The 18,225-nt window shown below is 46.1% G+C and overlaps 1 protein-coding gene and 1 pseudogene across 6 annotated transcripts in view; both read left to right on the top strand.

Moving 5' to 3' along the window:
• The first annotated feature begins 19 nt into the window (after positions 1-19).
• Positions 20-18,225, top strand: part of ARMH1 (armadillo like helical domain containing 1) — a 62,245-nt gene continuing 44,039 nt past the window's right edge. Inside the window, exons 1-3 of one of the 6 annotated variants that reach the window (XM_061412152.1) lie at positions 20-142; positions 15,300-15,423; positions 16,448-16,675. In XM_061412152.1, coding sequence (XP_061268136.1) covers positions 16,470-16,675 — 206 coding nt within the window. In that variant the 5' untranslated portion in view covers positions 20-142; positions 15,300-15,423; positions 16,448-16,469. The other 5 variants (XM_061412150.1, XM_061412153.1, XM_061412151.1 and 2 more) reach the window with 5 other exon arrangements.
• Positions 8,235-14,894, top strand: LOC133244676 (proteasome assembly chaperone 3-like; annotated as a pseudogene).

Below are 18,225 nucleotides of genomic sequence, written 5' to 3'. Positions count from 1 at the left end.
CGCCGCACCCTGCTTGCTAGGCCCTAGCAACCATGCCCCGTCCTGCTCTATCTCTGACCCTCGGCCATTGGCTAACTCGCTTGGTCTGGATTAGGTATTGGCCAGCTAAGGCGCCAGTCAGGAAGAGTCCCCACCCTCCCGTGTAGGTAAGGGGATCTGTGGGAGAGTTGCGTTTTCTGGGGATCAGGAGGGTTTCCTTTCTTAACCGCGTCTTTTCCTACCGGACGGACAACAGTGCCCTTTGACTTGCATCATCTAGCTACTTCCACCGACCTCTACCAACGGCAGCTCCGAGGGCTGGAGGTAGAAAACCATACAAAACGGCCACAGGGGTGCGTGCCAGCCCGTGATCCACCCAGTAGGTCGAGGCTTATTTTGAATGGTGGGATGGGTAGGATGCAAAGGAGGTGCTATCTTCTGGAGAAGACTTTAGAGAGTGCCCTGTTCGTGCGCAACATAAGGGGTTAGGGAGTAAAGTTTTCTTAAATTTATCCACGCACTTGAAAAATATTTACTTACCATCTGTTACATAAGCGGACTCTAGTTAGGATTGGTTTTGACCCTGACATCCGTAAGTCTCCTGGAGAAGGTAAAGGCTACCCACTCCAATATTCTGGCCTGGAGTATTCCCTATACAGTCCATGGGGTCGCAAAGAGTCGGACACGACTGAGCGACTTTCACTTCGCTTCACTTCCATAATTCTTAAAAGGAGAGGGAGAGAAACCGTGCATGAACCAGCTCTAATACTATGGGAGGGATAAATACTACAAGAGTAGACTCTAAGGATTTTAGGAGCTCAGAATTAGAAGGGGAACTTATGGCAGTGCAGATGGCTTTTGAGCTAGGCTTTGAAAGATTTGTGGAGACATGAGTCCTTGCATGGCTCAAAGAGAAAAGTGAGGGGTTGGTGCCAGGAACTATGAGCATCTTCTGGCCAGAGGAGATACTAATCGGAGAGCAATCTTGGAGGAATAGGTAGGCCCAGACTCTGGAAGGTCTTTGATGCCACACTCAACCCTGAGCTTATGGGTAGATCTTACTGATGGAAAAATATTTCCAATGCATTTTATGCCACCGAGCACCAGAGCTTAGACTTTATCCTAAGGACAATGGGGAGGCTGCAGAGGTTTAAACAAAACAGTAACAATCAGATTAATGTTTTAGAAAGATCAATGAAAAGAATGGATTCGAGACTGGGAGAAGGAGGGAGACCAGTTTAGGAAGTTGTTTCAGTCATGTGAAAGGATTATGGTGGCCTGAAGCATGGAGAGGTAACAGGATTGAAGAGAAGGATGGATTCCTTAGACTTATGAGTTTAAAAGAACTGGACTAGAACGGGACTTGGTGACTGGTCGGATGTGGGGTAAGTAGGAAACGTGAAGAATGTCTAATTTCCTGCCTTGGGCAAACAGAAAGGAGAGTTGTTAGGAAAGAGTCAATTCTGGGCATGGTGAGTTTGAGGTGCCAGTGGGATATCCAAGTGGAAGTGTCCAGGAGGCAGCTGAGTATGCCTGACTGGAGTTTGCAAGATAAGTCTAAATTGGAAATTAAAATGTTTAGTCTGTAGTGTCTTAAAGATGGCAGCCACACACTGGATTGATTTGTTTGGCTTGCCCGGAGAGACTGTGTAGAGAAAGAAGAGAAGAAGGGACTTCCTTGATGGCCCAGTGGCTAAGACTCCATGCTCCCAGTGCAGGGGACCTGGGTTTGATCCCTGGTCAGGGAACTAGATCCCACATACCACGATGAAGAGTTCTCATGCTGCAATTAAAGATCCCACATGCCACAACTGAGCATGTGAAAGTTTATTTCTTCAGGCAGCCGAAGAAATAAACATTTTTAAAGGAAGAAGAGGAGAGAGCCTAGGACAGAACCCTGAGAAGCACCTGTGTTTGAGGTTCTGGCAAAGGAGAATGAATCTGCAAAGGTAATTGAGGTTAAGTGTCTACAGTACTTCATTAATCAGTAGTAGAACATGCTTTTCCAGTGACCAAGGAGAAAAGTGTTAAAGGCTGATTACTAATCAAGATAAATAAAATCTAAAAAGATTCACTGAATTTAGAAACAAGGAAGTGGTTGTAAAGGCAGTTTCAGTGAAACTGCAGAGCAGAGGTCAAATTACATTGAGCTGAAAAGTAAGTGGGAAGGTGAGGAAGTGAAGACTCTACTTTCAAGAAGTTTGGCTCTTTAGGAGAAGAGAGAGAAGGTGATAGCTGGAAGGAGAGATGGGTTTTTATTCATACGGGAGAAATGCTGTCAGTATGGATCCAGCAAAGAGGAAGAAGATTAGAGGGCAGAGGAGATAACAGAGAGTGGCGCCCCTGGGTAAAGAATAAGGTTGGGGATCCAAAGCATTGGTGGCAGAATTCACTTCAAGCGATATCTGCCTTGTGACAGAAAGGAAGCATGTAAGACTAGTACATTAGTAGATTTGGTAGCAGGAAGTTGAGAAAATTCACGTTTGATGGATTCTATTTTTTCTTTGTAGTAGGACCATGGTATTAGCCAGGGAGAGAGAGGTTGGAGATGGAGTGCAAGATTTGAGACGAGCAGAAGAAGACTGAAATAGCTGCGTGGAGAATGGAAGCAGGTTGACTGAGCTAGCCTACAGATTTCTGGGCAGTTATGAGCCCTGTTGAGGTTCGGTTCGGTTCAGTTCATTCACTCAGTCATGTCCAACTCTTTGCAACCCCATGGACTGCAGCACAACAGGCCTCCCTGTCCATCACCAACTCCCAGAGTTTACTCAAACTCATGTCCATTAAGTCGGTGATACCATCCAGCCATCTCATCCTCTGTCGTCCCCTTCTCCTGCCTTCAATCTTTCCCAGCGTCAGGGTCTTTTCAAATGAGTCAGTTCTTTGCATCAGGTGGCCAAAGTATTGGAGTTTCAGCTTCAGCATCAGTCCTTCTGTTGAGGTTGGAGACCATTAATTTGTTGCAGCTGTAGTCTGCATGGTTGTGTGCTATATATTTTTCCCCCAACAACATTTGTCCATCTACTGGTGGGTGCAGAAAGATGAATTGAGTTGATCTCAGTTTGAATTTAAATCAGGTGGATAAAATGGAAGGACAAAGGATGAAGTTGAGGATTCTGGTAAAAGAGTGATTGAGATGGTGGACCATAGACCCTAAACTGCATGCTGCTGCTAAGTTGCTTCAGTCGTGTCCAACTCTGTGCGACTCCACAGACAGCAGCCCACCAGGCTCCCCCGTCCCTGGGATTCTCCAGGCAAGAACACTGGAGTGGGTTGCCATTTCCTTCTCCAATGCAGGAAAATGAAAAGTGAAAGTGAAGTCGCTCAGTCGTGCCCAACTCTTAGCAACCCCATGGTCTGCAGCCTACCAGGCTCCTCCGTCCATGGGATTTTCCAGGCAAGAGTACTGGAGTGGGGTGCCATTGCCTTCTCTGCCTAAACTGCATAGGAGAGTGTAAAAGTGTTATGGGCTGGAGGTCCCAGTGAAGTCACAGAACCCAGATCTTGGAAACAGTTGAATGAAAGAATTATGATCACAAAGTGGAGTAATGAAGTTTGAGTAGTTTCAAGTGATGACAAGGTCCAGGGTTTGGCCACAGTAGTGGGGTGCCAAAATGGAGTACAGAAGACAGCCAGGATGTTGATATGGCCATTGAAATTCCCCCAGGTGATGGCAAAACTTGAAGGGAGGAAAGGGAGGAGGATGCTTGTGAGCCAGGTACCAAGGTCCTTGATGAATATAGCGGGTTGTTCTGTAGTCTGTAGATGACAGCAGGAGGAAGGGCAAAGGTCAATACAGCTGAATGGCATGATGCTAAAGTAGCAAGTGTTTTCACAAAGAACAGGTAGAGTAGGAACTGAGGTGGGCTTTGGTAGGGAGACCCTAGCCCCTGTCCCAGCCCTGAGATTCCTGGGATGTAAGAGTGTCAGCAGCCTTCTCCAGGGTTAGCTATGCAGAAATGGTGCCCTGAGGAAGACCCAGCTTTCGGGGTTGGCTGGAGGTGGGCAAAGCAAGTGTGGAGCCGCTAAGGGGCTAAGGGTGGGGGAGACTTTGCTGATCAGGAACAAAAGTTTTTGAGGGCAGAGTAAGAAGTTTGGAAGGGAAGGAAAGGCAAGAAATCAGGTCCAGGAGGATGAAACCTAGAGCAGAACTTGGGCAGGAGACTCTGGTGAACCTAGATAATTTACATTTTGTGGGGAGAGCATGAGGGCAGGCCTGCAGAGTGGAGCCAGAGGCAGAATTGAGTCTGGGACGAGGAAAAGGGGGTCTGTGGGTAGAGAATGAGGGTAAGTATGGGCAGCTGGTGAAGGCAGAGGGTTGTGCAGGAAAGCCATAGGGAAAATGGTCTGTGGAAAGAGGATGGAGGGAATGGCAGCTAACTGTGGGGACGAGATGGGGGCATATGGAGTCTGTGGGGAGCTGGTGGGTAGCAGAAGGGATGTGTGAAGAGGGTATGAGTAGGGAGCAGAAGGAAGAACGTCTATGAGGAGAAAGTGACATATTGTAGTACGTTTGGCCCTAAGGTGGAGGTGAAGGCCAGGACACCCTGGGCATGAGGTTTGGAAGGAGAGTGTTTCTCTCTCTCCCTCTGCGTCTGTCTTCTCCCTGCATCTCTCCCTCTCTCTCTCTGAATCAGGAGCTGAGAGTGAGGAGTATGACTGGGAGAGGCCTCTGTCCATTCTGCAGATGGAACCAGCAGTAACAGGAGAGAGCGGCTGCCTTGTCTCCAAGGCCTTGTGAGGACAGGGAGCCAGGCTGGCAGCCCATGTGCTGGAGGCTTCTTGCTTTTTGAAATATGTCTTTTGATTTAGGAGGACAAAAAAGCCCTCTGAGAAATTTTATTTAGAGACAAGACCTAGTGACCTTCTGACTTTTAATACCTCTTCTCTCTTGTTGTGAAGGGCCTTTGGCTTAGTACAAGGGTTTTGAGGTTTCTATGATTTTCGTTTCCCGGCATGAAGAAGAACCATTTGGCTCCTATAGAAATGATTTATGGATAAGTCTAGATTTATTAATCACCTCTGAAGATGGAGAGGAAATTAAAAACAAAGAGACCACTCTGGGCTGAAGACAAAGTAGGTTTGTCATCCTTGCAGAAGACCTTGCCAAGGTTAGAAGGCCACAGACAAACCAATTTGGATGGGGGCTCCTAATCCAGATTTTAATTTCATGTGCTTTGATTTTTTCAGACCATTTTCTCTCCAAGGTAAAATAATGACCATTTTAATTGGCTGCCACTTACAGAGAGATTCTCATAAGCATGATGGCACACGTATATTTTTCTCTGGCATTCCGGGTATTCTCCGGTTCTTATGATCAAGCTGGTGAAACTGACTTTTACTGCATGCTGCATGCCATGATCAGTTGACTATAAATTAAATCCTCTTCTCCAAAAGCCATTTTCCATTAGTGCTAATTTGTTTGCTTCTCATTTCCACTGATCATTAGAGTCTCTGGTTGTGAACACCAAATTGGAAATGATTTCTTTGACATTTCAAAAAAATTTTCTCCTCTTCTTGAATGCCATTTGGCTGCAGCTAAAGAACATTATGGTTTGCAGAGGAACAGTTCACTCCAATTACAATTTAACTGACCGTTCATGGCACTGAATCCCTGTCCTTAGTGTCCAAAGATGACACCGCTGCTGACATTGCTATTTCCTGTCGTAGCTGTAAAATGCCTCATAGACTTTGCACCGGCCTTCTTGGATGGGAATCTGCCACTCTGCACATGGCAGCTTTGAGAAGTTGGTAGTTTTATGGACCTACATATCATGAACATTCAGACATAACCATCTAAACGGGAGCTAGCTGATTTCTTCACTCATTCATCCAGCGAGCATTTATTAAACATCTACTTTGTGCCAGGCCAGGCCCTGGGGACACAGAAACAGGGAGGACCAATCCCTGCCCTCGAGCAACTCACACTCTAGTGGGAGCGATGGTGAAGTTTTATAGCATAGCAGGAGACTGGCATACGTAGAACCACACACCTGAAAACCTCCAGCTGTCTTGGGGAATTGTGTCAGGGCAGAAAGAAGCCTGGCTATTCCCTGATGGCAGAGCAGGGTTGAGATACAAGAGGGCCCTGGAAGGGCCTGGGGAGTTGAGAAGTTGGTGCTGGTTGCAATGTGGGAGTGACTGTTCATGAGGCTAGGCTGGGGTCAAGTTTTGAAGGACATTTTATGCCACATTGAGTGTAAACTTTATCCTGTAGGCCAGAGGGAGAAATCTGAAGATAAACAGGGAGGAAGTATAGAAGTTTGAAGGAAAGTCTTTGTTTATGTTTTATGTTGGGGTTGGCAAAGATTGGAATAAGTATAAGAGAAATCAGAGGAGGTGGAGAGACTGAAGATAGAGGAGCCTATCACATGCAATGCTAGGAACCTAGCACACGCAGTGAAGCTGGGTGCCCGTGCGCTGAGGTTAAGTGTAGAGGGAGAGGGAGTTCCCTGGTGGCCTAGTGATTAGGATTCCGGGCTGCAGTGCCATAGCCTGGGTTCAGTCCTCGGTCCAGGAACTGAAATCCCACAAGCCATGTGGCACAGCCAAAAGAAAAAAAAAAATGGAGGGAGAGAAGGGAGTTGCTCCTGATGGGCTCTGTTTCCTGTGAAGCAGGAAGCAAGGTTAACTGGGCATCTTTCCTGACCCTTCCAGCTTTCATACTCCAGACAGTCACCAGGTCCTGCTGCTCCAACCTGTATGACATTTCTACTTCTCTCCAGCCCTAGGGTCATCAGCATCTTTTGCCAAGATTATGGAAACAGCTTCCTAACTGCTGCCCCACCTTTAGTCTTGCCCGGTCCTGATCACCTTTCCGCACTGCAGTCAAGATGATATTTCTAGGACAAAGTCATTTCTTGTCACACTGACTTGTTGTTGTTGTTTAGTTGCTACATCATGTCCGACTCTTTTGCAACCCCATGGACTGTAGCCCACCCAGCTCCTCTGTCCGTGGAATTTCCCAGGTAACAATACTTGAGTGGGTTGCCATACCCTCCTCCAGGGGATCTTCCCAACCCAGGGATTGAACCCATGTATCCTGCATTGACAGGCAGATTCTTTACCGCTGAGCCATCAGGGAAGCCCACCATTCTGGACTTAAAGCCCTTCAATACCCTCCTGTTGCCCAAGGGTTTCCTATATGCTAGGCAATTTGTTGACCCTTATGAGAGTCAACTCTTATTATCCCCTCTTCTCAGGTAAGAGAAATGAAGCCTGGAGAAGTTAAGTAATTTGCATGAGATAACACAGGCAGGAGGTAGAAGATCATCCGACTCCTGTGTCTGTGCTCCTAGCCACTGCACTGCACTGCCTCCCACTCACAATTCATTAAATATGCCTTAAACTTGCATACCTTTGAGCCTCTACTACTACTACTACTACTGCTGCTACTACTACTAAGTCGCTTCAGTCGTGTCCGACTCTGTGCGACCCCAGAGACGGCAGCCCACCAGGCTCCCCCGTCCCTGAGATTCTCCAGGCAAGAGTACTGGAGTGGGGTGCCATTGAGCTTCTACATGTTTTATTCCCTCTGCCTGGAATACAATTTGCTCACCTCTTCACCTGCCAGCTGCAGATGCCTTTCAGCCTGGTTGGCATCTCCTCTGGAAATCTTCCATAACAGCTGGGTTAGGTGTCCCTTGCTCACATTCCTGCAGTATCCTGTTGCTTGCCCCATTCTAGCACTTACTACACTATTGGACTTAAACTTGCTTATTTACAGGCTCTATGCCACACTTAACCTTACCCACTTAGGGCAGGAACTGTGCCTTTCCTAGTTATCTCTAGAGGGATGGGGCTTGTGGGATGGGACGCACTTGTCTGCCACTGTGTTGAATTTCACATTGAATGGAGTTGCTGATAGTGAGGTTGGCAGTGGGCCAGAAGGATTCCTAGTCACATCTGAGACAATCTACTGAGGATTTACATACAATGTGACAGGCACTGGAGACTGAAAGAGCAGAGAGGCAGCAGCCTGGGATGCGGGCTGTCCAAGAGAAGATGGGGGTGGAGAGGCATGAGGGAAGAAAGCCTTTTGAGCAGGAGAGGTGGCCAGTGATGTTAGTTGTTGCCCCAACAGGACAGGTGAGCAAAGGACTAAGATTGACCTGCTGCTGCTGCTAAGTCGCTTCAGTCGTGTCCCACTCTGTGCATCCCCATAGATGGCAGCCCACCAGGTTCCTCTGTCCCTAGGATTCTCCAGGCAAGAACACTGGAGTGGGTTGCCATTTCCTTCTCCAATGCATGAAAGTGGAAAGTGAAAGTGAAGTCGCTCAGTCGTATCCAATTCTTAGCAACCCCATGGACTGAAGCCCACCAGGCTCCTCCGTCCATGGGATTTTCCAGGCACGGGTACTGGAGTGGGGTGCCATTGCTTTCTCCAAGATTGACCTGCACCTCTTCATTGACCTGCACAATTAGGAGGTTATCAGAGACATGGCTGAAGTAATGCAAGTTGTAGGGGTAGGGGTGGCAGAGAAACAGAACTGTAGTGAGTTGAGGAGAAAATGGCCTGTGGAGGGATAGAAAGTGTGTAGAAGCTTTGCTGTGAAGTGAGAAAACCAGAAAGGTGACTGGAGGGGGACAGGAGGTAGAGATAAGTGATTTTTCTTTTCTTCTTTTTGCTTATTTTTATTTTAGGATTGGTAAGAATTAAGTAAGTTAACAGAAAAATGCCTAATTAAAGAGACCAGTTGAGGACCCAGGGGAATAGAGAGTAATGGATGGAGTGATGGCCCAGAGGAGACTGGTTTGGTAGGTGCAGAGCTCTGGTAAAAAGGGGTAAAGAAGGAAAAGAGAAGGATGGATATGGATTCTATAACACGAGAAGAATGAAGAGACTGTGAGGACATTCTTGCCTAATGGCCTATAACTTTTTGCTGAGCCCACAAGTAGATCTCCTGAGAACAGAGGGAAGAGGTGGAAGGGTAAGGAGCTTGGAGTTGTAGATTTCCCAGGCCATTCACAAAGTTTAGGCTGTGGACCGTGAGTATGAATGCCAAATTGGATAGAGGTCACTGGAGTCCAGATCATGTGCCTTTCCTGTGAGCCCCAACATATCACGGGTTTAACCCCATCAGAGCACTTTGCACTTTTCAATAAAATCACCTGGTTGCCTTTCTCTCTGCCTCATCAGTCAGCAAGCACCTTGAGAGCAAAGACTATATTTGTTATGTTAACCACTACCAGTCCTTGTGCTTGGCTAGGACTGGCACCCAGGACGTCTGTTTAATTAATTACTATGTGGAGTTTAGGAAAGTAAAGTGCTTATTATGAACACAGTGTGTTGAATGGCAATTTAAATAACACTTGTTGAATATCGTAATGTGCCAGGGATGATGCTGGCCAAAATCATGAAGATGGAACAGGTTGATGTTGGAATTGCCTGGCAGCTTGTGGGCAAACAGGAGGGCTTAGTGCAGGAGGGAGTGGCCAGGGAATCAGCCTGGGTCAAGGGAGAGGGTGAAAGACAGGAGGCCTGACCTCAAAGGAAAGGAAGTGACAGAGAAACAGTATGAGGACCTTAGAGAATAGTGTGTGAAGTAAGGGGAAGCCAGCAGTCTCCTCTTAATTCCCACTGGAAGCATAATGTAGGGGATGGACTGGTGCTGGGGACAGAGTCAGATTTCAATTGTGGAAAAATGTACATGGAAGACGTTCTTTGGCCTGAGACGTTTGAAACTTTATCTTGAGGGTAATGGGAAACAACTGAAGAGTTTTAAGCAAATCTGCCCGATTTGCATTTTTTTAAAAGAATCTCACATCGCTACACGGAGAATATAGCCAATATTTTGTAATAACTGTAAATGGAGTGTAACCTTTAAAACTGTATAAAAAAATAAAGCACATTTTATTGTAATGATAAAAAAAAAAGACTTTCACATCACTGTGGAGATTAGGATGGGGTAAACCTGAAGATCGGTTAGGAGGCTGAAGCAGGGATCCCCCTGAGGGATGGGGGTAAATTACAACAGAGCAGTGGAGATGGAGATAGACAATCTGAGGGAGAATTCGATGGTCTAATTGGCAGGAGTCTGGCAACAGTTCTGATGAGGAGGGCAAGGGAGAGGAATACAGCAAAGACTTCTCTTGAGTGACCAGAGAGTGATAACAGACATTGAAATAGGACCAACACAGGCACAGGAGCAGGTGGGAGGCCTTGATGATGGGGCTCATTGAAGGATGTATGAAACCTACCAAGGAAGATGTCTGTGGTCATTTAGTCATGTTCTATGGTTTTTCCAGTGGTCGTGTATGGATGTGAGAGTTGGACTATAAAGAAAGTTTAGCGCCAAAGAACTGATGCTTTTGAACTGTGGTGTTAGAAAAGACTCTTGAGAGTCCCTTAGACTACAAGGAGATCCAACCAGTCCATCCTAAAGGAAATCAGTCCTAAATATTCATTGGAAGGACTGATGCTGAAGCTGAAACTCCAGTACTTTGGCCACCTGATTCAAAGAACTGACTCTTTGGAAAAGACCCTGATGCTGGGAAAAATTGAAGGCGGGAGGAGAAGGGGACAACAGAGGATGAGATGGTTGGATGGTATCACTGACTCAATGGACATGAGTTTGAGTAAACTCCGAGAGTTTGTGATGGACAAGGAAGCCTGTCATGCTGCAGTCCATGGGGTCGCAAAGAGATGGACATGACTGAGTGACTGAACTGATGGATTTGGGAGTCATAAAACCTACAGATGTAATAGGAACTTGAAATTGGTACATTTCTCCCCCTTCCCCACTATTTTCTTTAATTCTTTTAAAAATTGTACTTACTGGTTTTTTCAATCATCATCAAATCTCTCTTTTTTTTTTCTTGGCCACCCTGAGTGGCTTGCGGGATCTTAGTTCCTCGACCTGGGATTGAAACCCAGGTCCTGGCAGTAAAAGCACCAAGTCCTCATCACTGGACCATCAAGGAATTCCCATCAAATCTTATTTTGAAGAAAAGTTGAGACAAAAATAAATAAGTGGCTGGAGTCTCTTAATTGAACATGATTGCCCCCCCCTTTACTTCCCCCTACCTCTCAAAACTTCACTGATTTAACACTGAAGAAATATTAAAAGAAACACAAAAGCTCTGAAAAGGAGGCAGTAGCAGATGAAAGTCAACAGATACTTGGAAGGCAGGTGGCGAAGCGTTACCTGGATAGAAACTTTGCAAGAAATTACAGACTAAGTGCCAACCAGGGAAGATTACCAACATGAAGCAAATCAGTTCACCCAGTTTAACCTCAAGAGGCTTAATGCCTGGGAAACATGAGTTACCCCAGAAAGTCAGCTTGGAGGCACAGGGTTAAACACAGGTGCTTGGCTGGAGTCCGTGTGCAGAGCCCTTTGCTGTGGCCCCAGAGCTGTGCTCTCAAAAGCCAAATAATTCTATGGACTTTCCTGGTGGTCCAGTGGTTAAGGATCCGCCTGCCAATGCAGGAGATCCCTGACCCGGGAAGATCCCACATGCCTCAGAGCGACTAAGCCCATGCGCCACAACTATTAAGCCCGTGTTCTGGAGCCTATGAACTGCAACTACTGAAGCCCGAGGGCCCTAGAGCCTGTGCTCTGCAACAAGAGAAACCACCACAATGAGAAGCCCTTGAACCACAAGAGTAGCCCCCCGCCCCCCGCAACACGAGAGCAGCAGTAAACACCCAGCACAGCCAAAACAAAGCCAAACAACTCTATCAAATGCCTTGCTGCATATGGAGGAACTCCGGAGGCTTCCATACTCGGGGATCTCAAGCAGGGTTTGAAGGGCAGGGAAGAGGTACAGGGTGGACAACTGAGGGGTGGAGGGAAGGTCTGTCTACTTCATAGTGACAGCCCCAGGCCCTCCCCCACGCTTCCCCCCAGGATGCCAACTGCCAGGCACTTAGCGCCCCTACCCTCTCATCCTCCCTGTGAAAGTAGAAAATTCTTCTCCAGAGGCCCTGAGAACCCCAGGTGGGGATAGGAAAAAAAGAAAAAACCTCCACTGACATTTAAGAGTTTCTCAATGACAAATCTAGTTGTTGCCTGATAAAGAAATTTTTGAGGTTCTTCCATGGTGATCCAGTGACTGGGACCCAATGCAGGGGGCCCAGATTTGATCCCTGGTCAGGGAACTAGATCCCATATGCCGCAACTAAGAGTTCACCTGCTGCACTTAAAGATCCTGTGTGCCACAACTAAGACCCCGTGCAGTCAAATAAATAGTTTTTTAAATCAACTTCCTAAAAAAAAAATTGTTTTCAAAACTGAAGGAAACAATACCTATTGAAAACAGCCCACCAAAGTCTCAGTATAATAAATGAAAAAGGCAAGCACCAAAGCATATCGTCATACAATTTCAGAAATGGTTTTCAAAGCATCAGGAGTGGAAAAAACAAGCCACAGACAAAGGCACAGAAATCAGAATGTCAGATTTCTCAACAGCAAGCCTAGGGAGGCTCAATCTAAGGAAGCTTGTTGCTAACCTGGAATCATACACCCAACCAATCTGACATGAGGTCAGAATACTTTCAGACTTTCAAGGACACAGAAAAAATTTCCTTACTTAGGAAGCTACTGGAGAATGTGCTTCAACAAAATGAGAGAGTAAACCAAAGAAGATGAGGTGGACCCAGAAAATAGGACGATGGACAGAGAAGACTAGCAAAAGGAAATCCCAGGACAACATTTGTGTACCAGGCTTAGCAAACAGTCAGTCCAAACTGGAACAGAAAGACAAGAGGTTCATGAGAGAGAGGTCTTTGGGGAAAAGATGGGACTGATCAGTTAGAGACTGAGCATTTGGGAAGATTGTTGCTATGTGTTTCAAATATTTGGAAGAAAACAGCTCTAGTACTTAGAAAATTAAACAGTTGAAAAAATAAACAATTACTACCTCCAGATAAAACCAAGTTTAAGAGAAGGAAAACATAATAGTAGTTTACAGCTTGAGTGAACAGTGTTTATTTACATGATCAATAATGTAAACACTAAATATAGATTAACTATAAATTGTGGAAAACTATATTGTGAGAATGAGGGGAGGACAATAGGGTTTAGAGTGGAGTAAGACAGCTAATTCCTCAGAATTAGAAATAAATATTGCCTAAAATTGATGAATCAGGTAGTAGCAATTATTAGTTTGTGAGGGCTGCCCTCTATTGCTTAAACAATAGAAATTTATTCTCATGGTTCTGCACCTCAGATAAAGGTGTCCAAGATCAAGGTGTCACAGGATCAGCTTCTCCTAAGGCCTCTCTCCTTGGCTTGCAGATGGCCACCTTCAGGCATCTTCAGATGGTCTTCCCTCTTCCTGTGTTGGTGTCCTAAGCTCCATTTGTAAGGATACCAGTTATGTTGGATCAGAGCCCACCCCCATGACTTCATTAACTCAGTTACCTCTTTAAAGACGCTCTCTCTAAGGAATTCCCTGTGGCTAATTCCAGTGATTAATACTCCATGCTTCCACTGCAGGAGACATGGGTTCAATCCCTGGTCTGGGAACTAAGATCCCGCATGCCACATGGTGCTGCCAAAAAGAATAAATAAAAAATTAAAAAGCAAACAACAACCACAAAAAATGCAACTCTGATTTGGAAATAAGTAAATAAATAAAAATAAAGACCCTGTCTCTAAACAGAGTCACATTCTGAGGTACTGGGAACTAGGGCTTCAACATATGAATCTGTTGAATTCAGCCTGTAGCAAGCAGTATAAACTCATTATTTGGACGTATAGAGGTGGCACCAGGAGAAATAACCAAACGAGTTGAAAGTGGGTTGCCTCTGGAGTGAGACTGGAGGATGGCAAAGGGGAAGGCAAGTGTTATACCTTTTTACTAGATATCAGGTGGGCAGCCAGGCCTTGAGCCCAGTCTGGCTCTAAACCCGGTGTTCTTCCCGTCTACCGTAAGGTTAGGAGCTCCTCCAGGCCACGGCCGTGCCTCATGCCTCTCCTCGCCGCCCTCAGCAGCTTGCACAGCACTTTACTACATGGGTATGACTTACAACTGTATCACTATAACCGTTAAAGCCACTGGTGACCTAAATGGAAAGGAAATCTTAAAAAAGGGTATTTATGTATATGTATAATTGATTCACTGCACTGAACAGCAGAAATTAACACAGCATTGTAAAGCAACTATCCTCCAATAAAAATTTTTTTTAATTAAAAAAGCTGCCATTTGTCAAGTTTCTTTTGTTGTTTGGAAAAAAAAAGAAGAAACTGGACGCAGCATGGTGAACTGGGTGCCATGGAGCAGACTTAGCTATGGAAGGTAGATCATTGGTGATATCCAAACAGAAGACTGCAGTGGTGTGTGGAGTCCCCACCCAGGTGGTTTGCACAGCCTTCAGCAGTCGCATACTGGTGATGGTGAGCGAGTTGGGGAAGATGGGTACCCTGGTCTCCCTGGAACCCAGCAGTGTGACCAGTGACATCGGCAAGCCTGTGCTGACCACTGAAGTCCTCCTCGGGAAGGATGAGCCTCTCATCCATGTCTTCACAACCTGGTGGCATTTGTGTTTCAAGAAGTTGGAAAACAGAGCCATTCTCCTCGCCCTGGCCACGAAGGACAAGAGCATGGAGGTGGTGAAGACCCTGAAGAAGGTGATCCAGACGTGCCAGGTGTGGTGACCCTGGAGCGGCCACCCCTGCTGTCCAGGAGGGCCATGAGGCAACTCAGACACCTCCTCAAGGATCTGAAGGCCCTCCTTTAGAGAAGGAGGAACTCTCTCTGGCTTTGGCCCTTGAAGCTGGAAGAAACACAAACATCTCTGGCTGACCCTGGTTTGGCGGCTGATGTCCCCCCTGGAGGGAGGACGGGAAACATGTCCTGAGAATGTTGTGAGTCCTCCTCCCCAGGTCCAGATAGCTGCACATGTGTGAGAATTGATGGAATGAGTCATGTCCCTCAATTGTTGGGGCAAACATTTTTTTTATGAAAAATAAATGTTTTTATTTATTTATTTTATTTATTTAGAAACTGATAGAGGAAGACAGATCCAAGGAAACCTAAAGGGACCATAATATGGAGCATTCAGCTGAAAGTTTCTCACCTGCAGTATTCTAGAATCGCTAGGTGCATCTCTGATAGCACTCTGAGTTTTGATCCTAGAAAGGGTCCATCCACGGCAGGGGAGGGGCACGAATGTTTTCCTGCCGATGGCGGTGTTTCAGCCCCTCCCTCCTGGGGTCTAGTACAGCCAAAGCATCCCCATTTACTTGAGGCCGATTTGGCTGTTAAAGGTGGCCATGGCCTCTGTAAGTTATTCTCAGACTTGGGGCTGTAATGTCATTCACAGTGATGGATGCCTGATCCCATGAGAGGTTTTGGTCATTTCTGTGTTTCAGTTGATCCACAGTTATTCACCTGGATGTTAATGCTGACAGGCTATCTTGGTTGACTCCATCCCTGAGACTACGTGGACGCCCTTCCTGGGAGAACATACCCATTGCCCTCCGGGGTGCAGTGGAGGTCGGTGTGTATGTATGTCTGTCTTAGCAGGCCTCAGATTATTGCTTCCTAATAAAATTCTGATAGCTGGGCCCCATCAATATCTCAAATACATGTGAGGAAACGTTAATTTAGAGTCAATTTTAGGATGTTTCAGACTGTAAAGTCCTTTTAACTAGATCTCTGGCGAAGATGTAGGAGCACTTTATGGGACTGTAAATTTCATGTTGAACCGTCTTCGTGAAATACACATCTCCCCTACCAACAAGCTGTTCTCTCCATATCAATCATGGCCCTGCAAGTAATGTTTCACAAATATTCTGTAAATCACAGAAAACCCCATGATAATGTGAAATATGACTTTCACTTGTCTGTTAGACAAAAGAATCACACATGCCTCTCTCCCATCAGCACTAACATTTGTTATGGATAATAACACTTTCAATCACAACTATTTTTGGAAAACGGGTTTATTTTAAACCTTCCCTCCCCCACTGAAAACACTCTCCCAAGGACACAGACTCCTACAAACCACAGCCCATTAATCCAACTATGGAATGAGAACTTTTTCTTCCCACTAACTTAAAAAAAAAAAAGTTGTTTTTAAAAGAGTTAGCCTAAAAGCCAATGTATAAGATTGAGTAACATTTTACCTCGGCTGATTGGCATAAGAGGGGGCTGAGTCTCTAAAGGCCCAGTCTCTGATGCTGTGTGAGGTGCGGGCAGAGAGAGGCCAGATTTTTCTCTGGCATCTTCGTATCCACTGGAGCCTATGGTCCTTTTAGTCACTGGCACCAGCAGAGAAGCCAAAGAGCTGCAAATATATTTTCTCGACTCCATGACAACATAGCTGGATCCTCCCTGTTTGAGCAGCAGGTGGCCAGTTGTAGAGGAGTATTTTGAACGTCACCACAGCCATATGGGTGACAGAGGCTCACCCTGCCTCCAGATGACTGCTGGGAAAGCAAAGCCTCCAGCATAATAACTACAGGCCTTGCACGGTTCTGAATACTTTGGTAACCTGTCTGTTCTCCCTTCTCTGTAGCCAGCTTCAGGACTGACTGATCATGACTTCTATAAAGGAGCAGGCAGCAATCAGCCGGCTCTTGAGTTTTTTACAGGATTGGGACAATGCTGGCAAAGTCGCCAGGAGTAACATCCTCAACAATTTCATCGAAGCCAACCAAGGCAAGACTGCCCCTGAGCTGGAGCAGGAGTTTTCCCAGGGAGCTAGCTTGTTCCTGGTCCGCCTGACCACCTGGCTGAGACTCACGTATCCTTTGCTGAACAGGAAGACAATTAGGTGGTCCATGGGGTCGCTAGGAGTCGGACATGACTGAGCGACTTCACTTTCACTTTTCTCTTTCATGCATTGGAGAAGGAAGTGGCAACCCACTCCAGTGTTCTTGCCTGGAGAATCTCAGGGACGAGGGAGCCTGGTGGGCTGCCATCTCTGGGGTCGCACAGAGTCAGACACGACTGAAGCAACTTAGCAGCAGCAGCAGCAAAAGAAAAGGAATGAAGACTGTTGAGGGAGTGCTTCCCCTGACTATCTCTCAGATTTTAGAACAGGATGTAATAGTGATCAAAATACCATCCCCGAAGTCAAGAACTCCCTCAGCATCCTGTCTTTCCAGCCTGTAAATATATCCTCATTCTCTCTGCTAACCTCTCTTGCTCCCATCAGAGCTGAAGTGGGTGTTCTTTGTCTAGGACCAATCTTCTATCTGTACTATGCTTGAATCCCCTCCTGTCTCCCCAAGGATTTATTCATTCTCTCCTATAGACTTTACTTTTGCCTTATTACCAGGTGTTTAAAATATATATATACATATTTTTTAAAATTTATTTGGCTGTACTGGATCTTAGTTACAGCATTTGGGATCTTTAGTTGTGGCATGTGGGATCTAGTTCCCTGATCAGGGATGGAACCCAGGCTCATTGCATTGGGAGCACGGAGTCCTAGCCACTGGACCGGCAGGGAAGTTCATCCTTACCAGCTTTGTCATCAGCATTTATGTATGCTCAAATCTCTTCTAACTTAAAAACTGAAATTCAGTCCTCGCTGGAACCTATATTCCACCTTGCTTCTGCCCTTTGTGCTGAAGCCTGTGGAAAAGGCTGTTGACCTTCCCCACCTCCCTTTCTCCTCCACCCACTGCAGTCTGACTTCTGACTCCTCCGCTCCACTGATGCAGGTCTTGCCAAGGTTACCAATGCTTTTCTAATTGTGAAACCCAGTGACCACATCCTCAGTCCTTATACATGACCTCTCAGTGGCATTTGTCACACAAACCATTCCCACTTCTCAAAACACTGTTCCCTAAAACTAATGTAATGTTTATGTAAATTGTACCTCAATTAAAAAAAAGGAAAGAAAAAGAAGCCCTGTAGACCACATCACCAAACACACACATACACACTCACACACACACACACACACACTCTTCCTGTGGTTTCTGTGATACCAATTCTCTTGGTTTTCTCCTTTCTTTCTGTCCATCCTGCTGCTCTTCAGTTCAGTCGCTCAGTTGTGTCCGACTCTTTGCGACCCCATGAATCCCAGCACGCCAGGCCTTCCTGTCCATCACCAACTCCCAGAGTTCACTCAGACTCACGTCCATCGAGTCGGTGATGCCATCCAGCCATCTCATCCTCTGTCGTCCCCTTCTCCTCCTGCCCTCAATCCCTCCCAGCATCAGAGTCTTTTCCAATGAGTCAGCTCTTCGCATGAGGTGGCCAAAGTACTGAGTTTCAGCTTTAGCATCATTCCTTCCAAAGAAATCCCAGGGCTGATCTCCTTCAGAATGGACTGGCTGGATC

The sequence above is a fragment of the Bos javanicus genome, chromosome 3, assembly GCF_032452875.1.
Source record: "Bos javanicus breed banteng chromosome 3, ARS-OSU_banteng_1.0, whole genome shotgun sequence".
NCBI classification, from domain to species: domain Eukaryota; kingdom Metazoa; phylum Chordata; class Mammalia; order Artiodactyla; family Bovidae; genus Bos; species Bos javanicus.
This window is presented reverse-complemented; position numbering and strand designations above follow the sequence as displayed.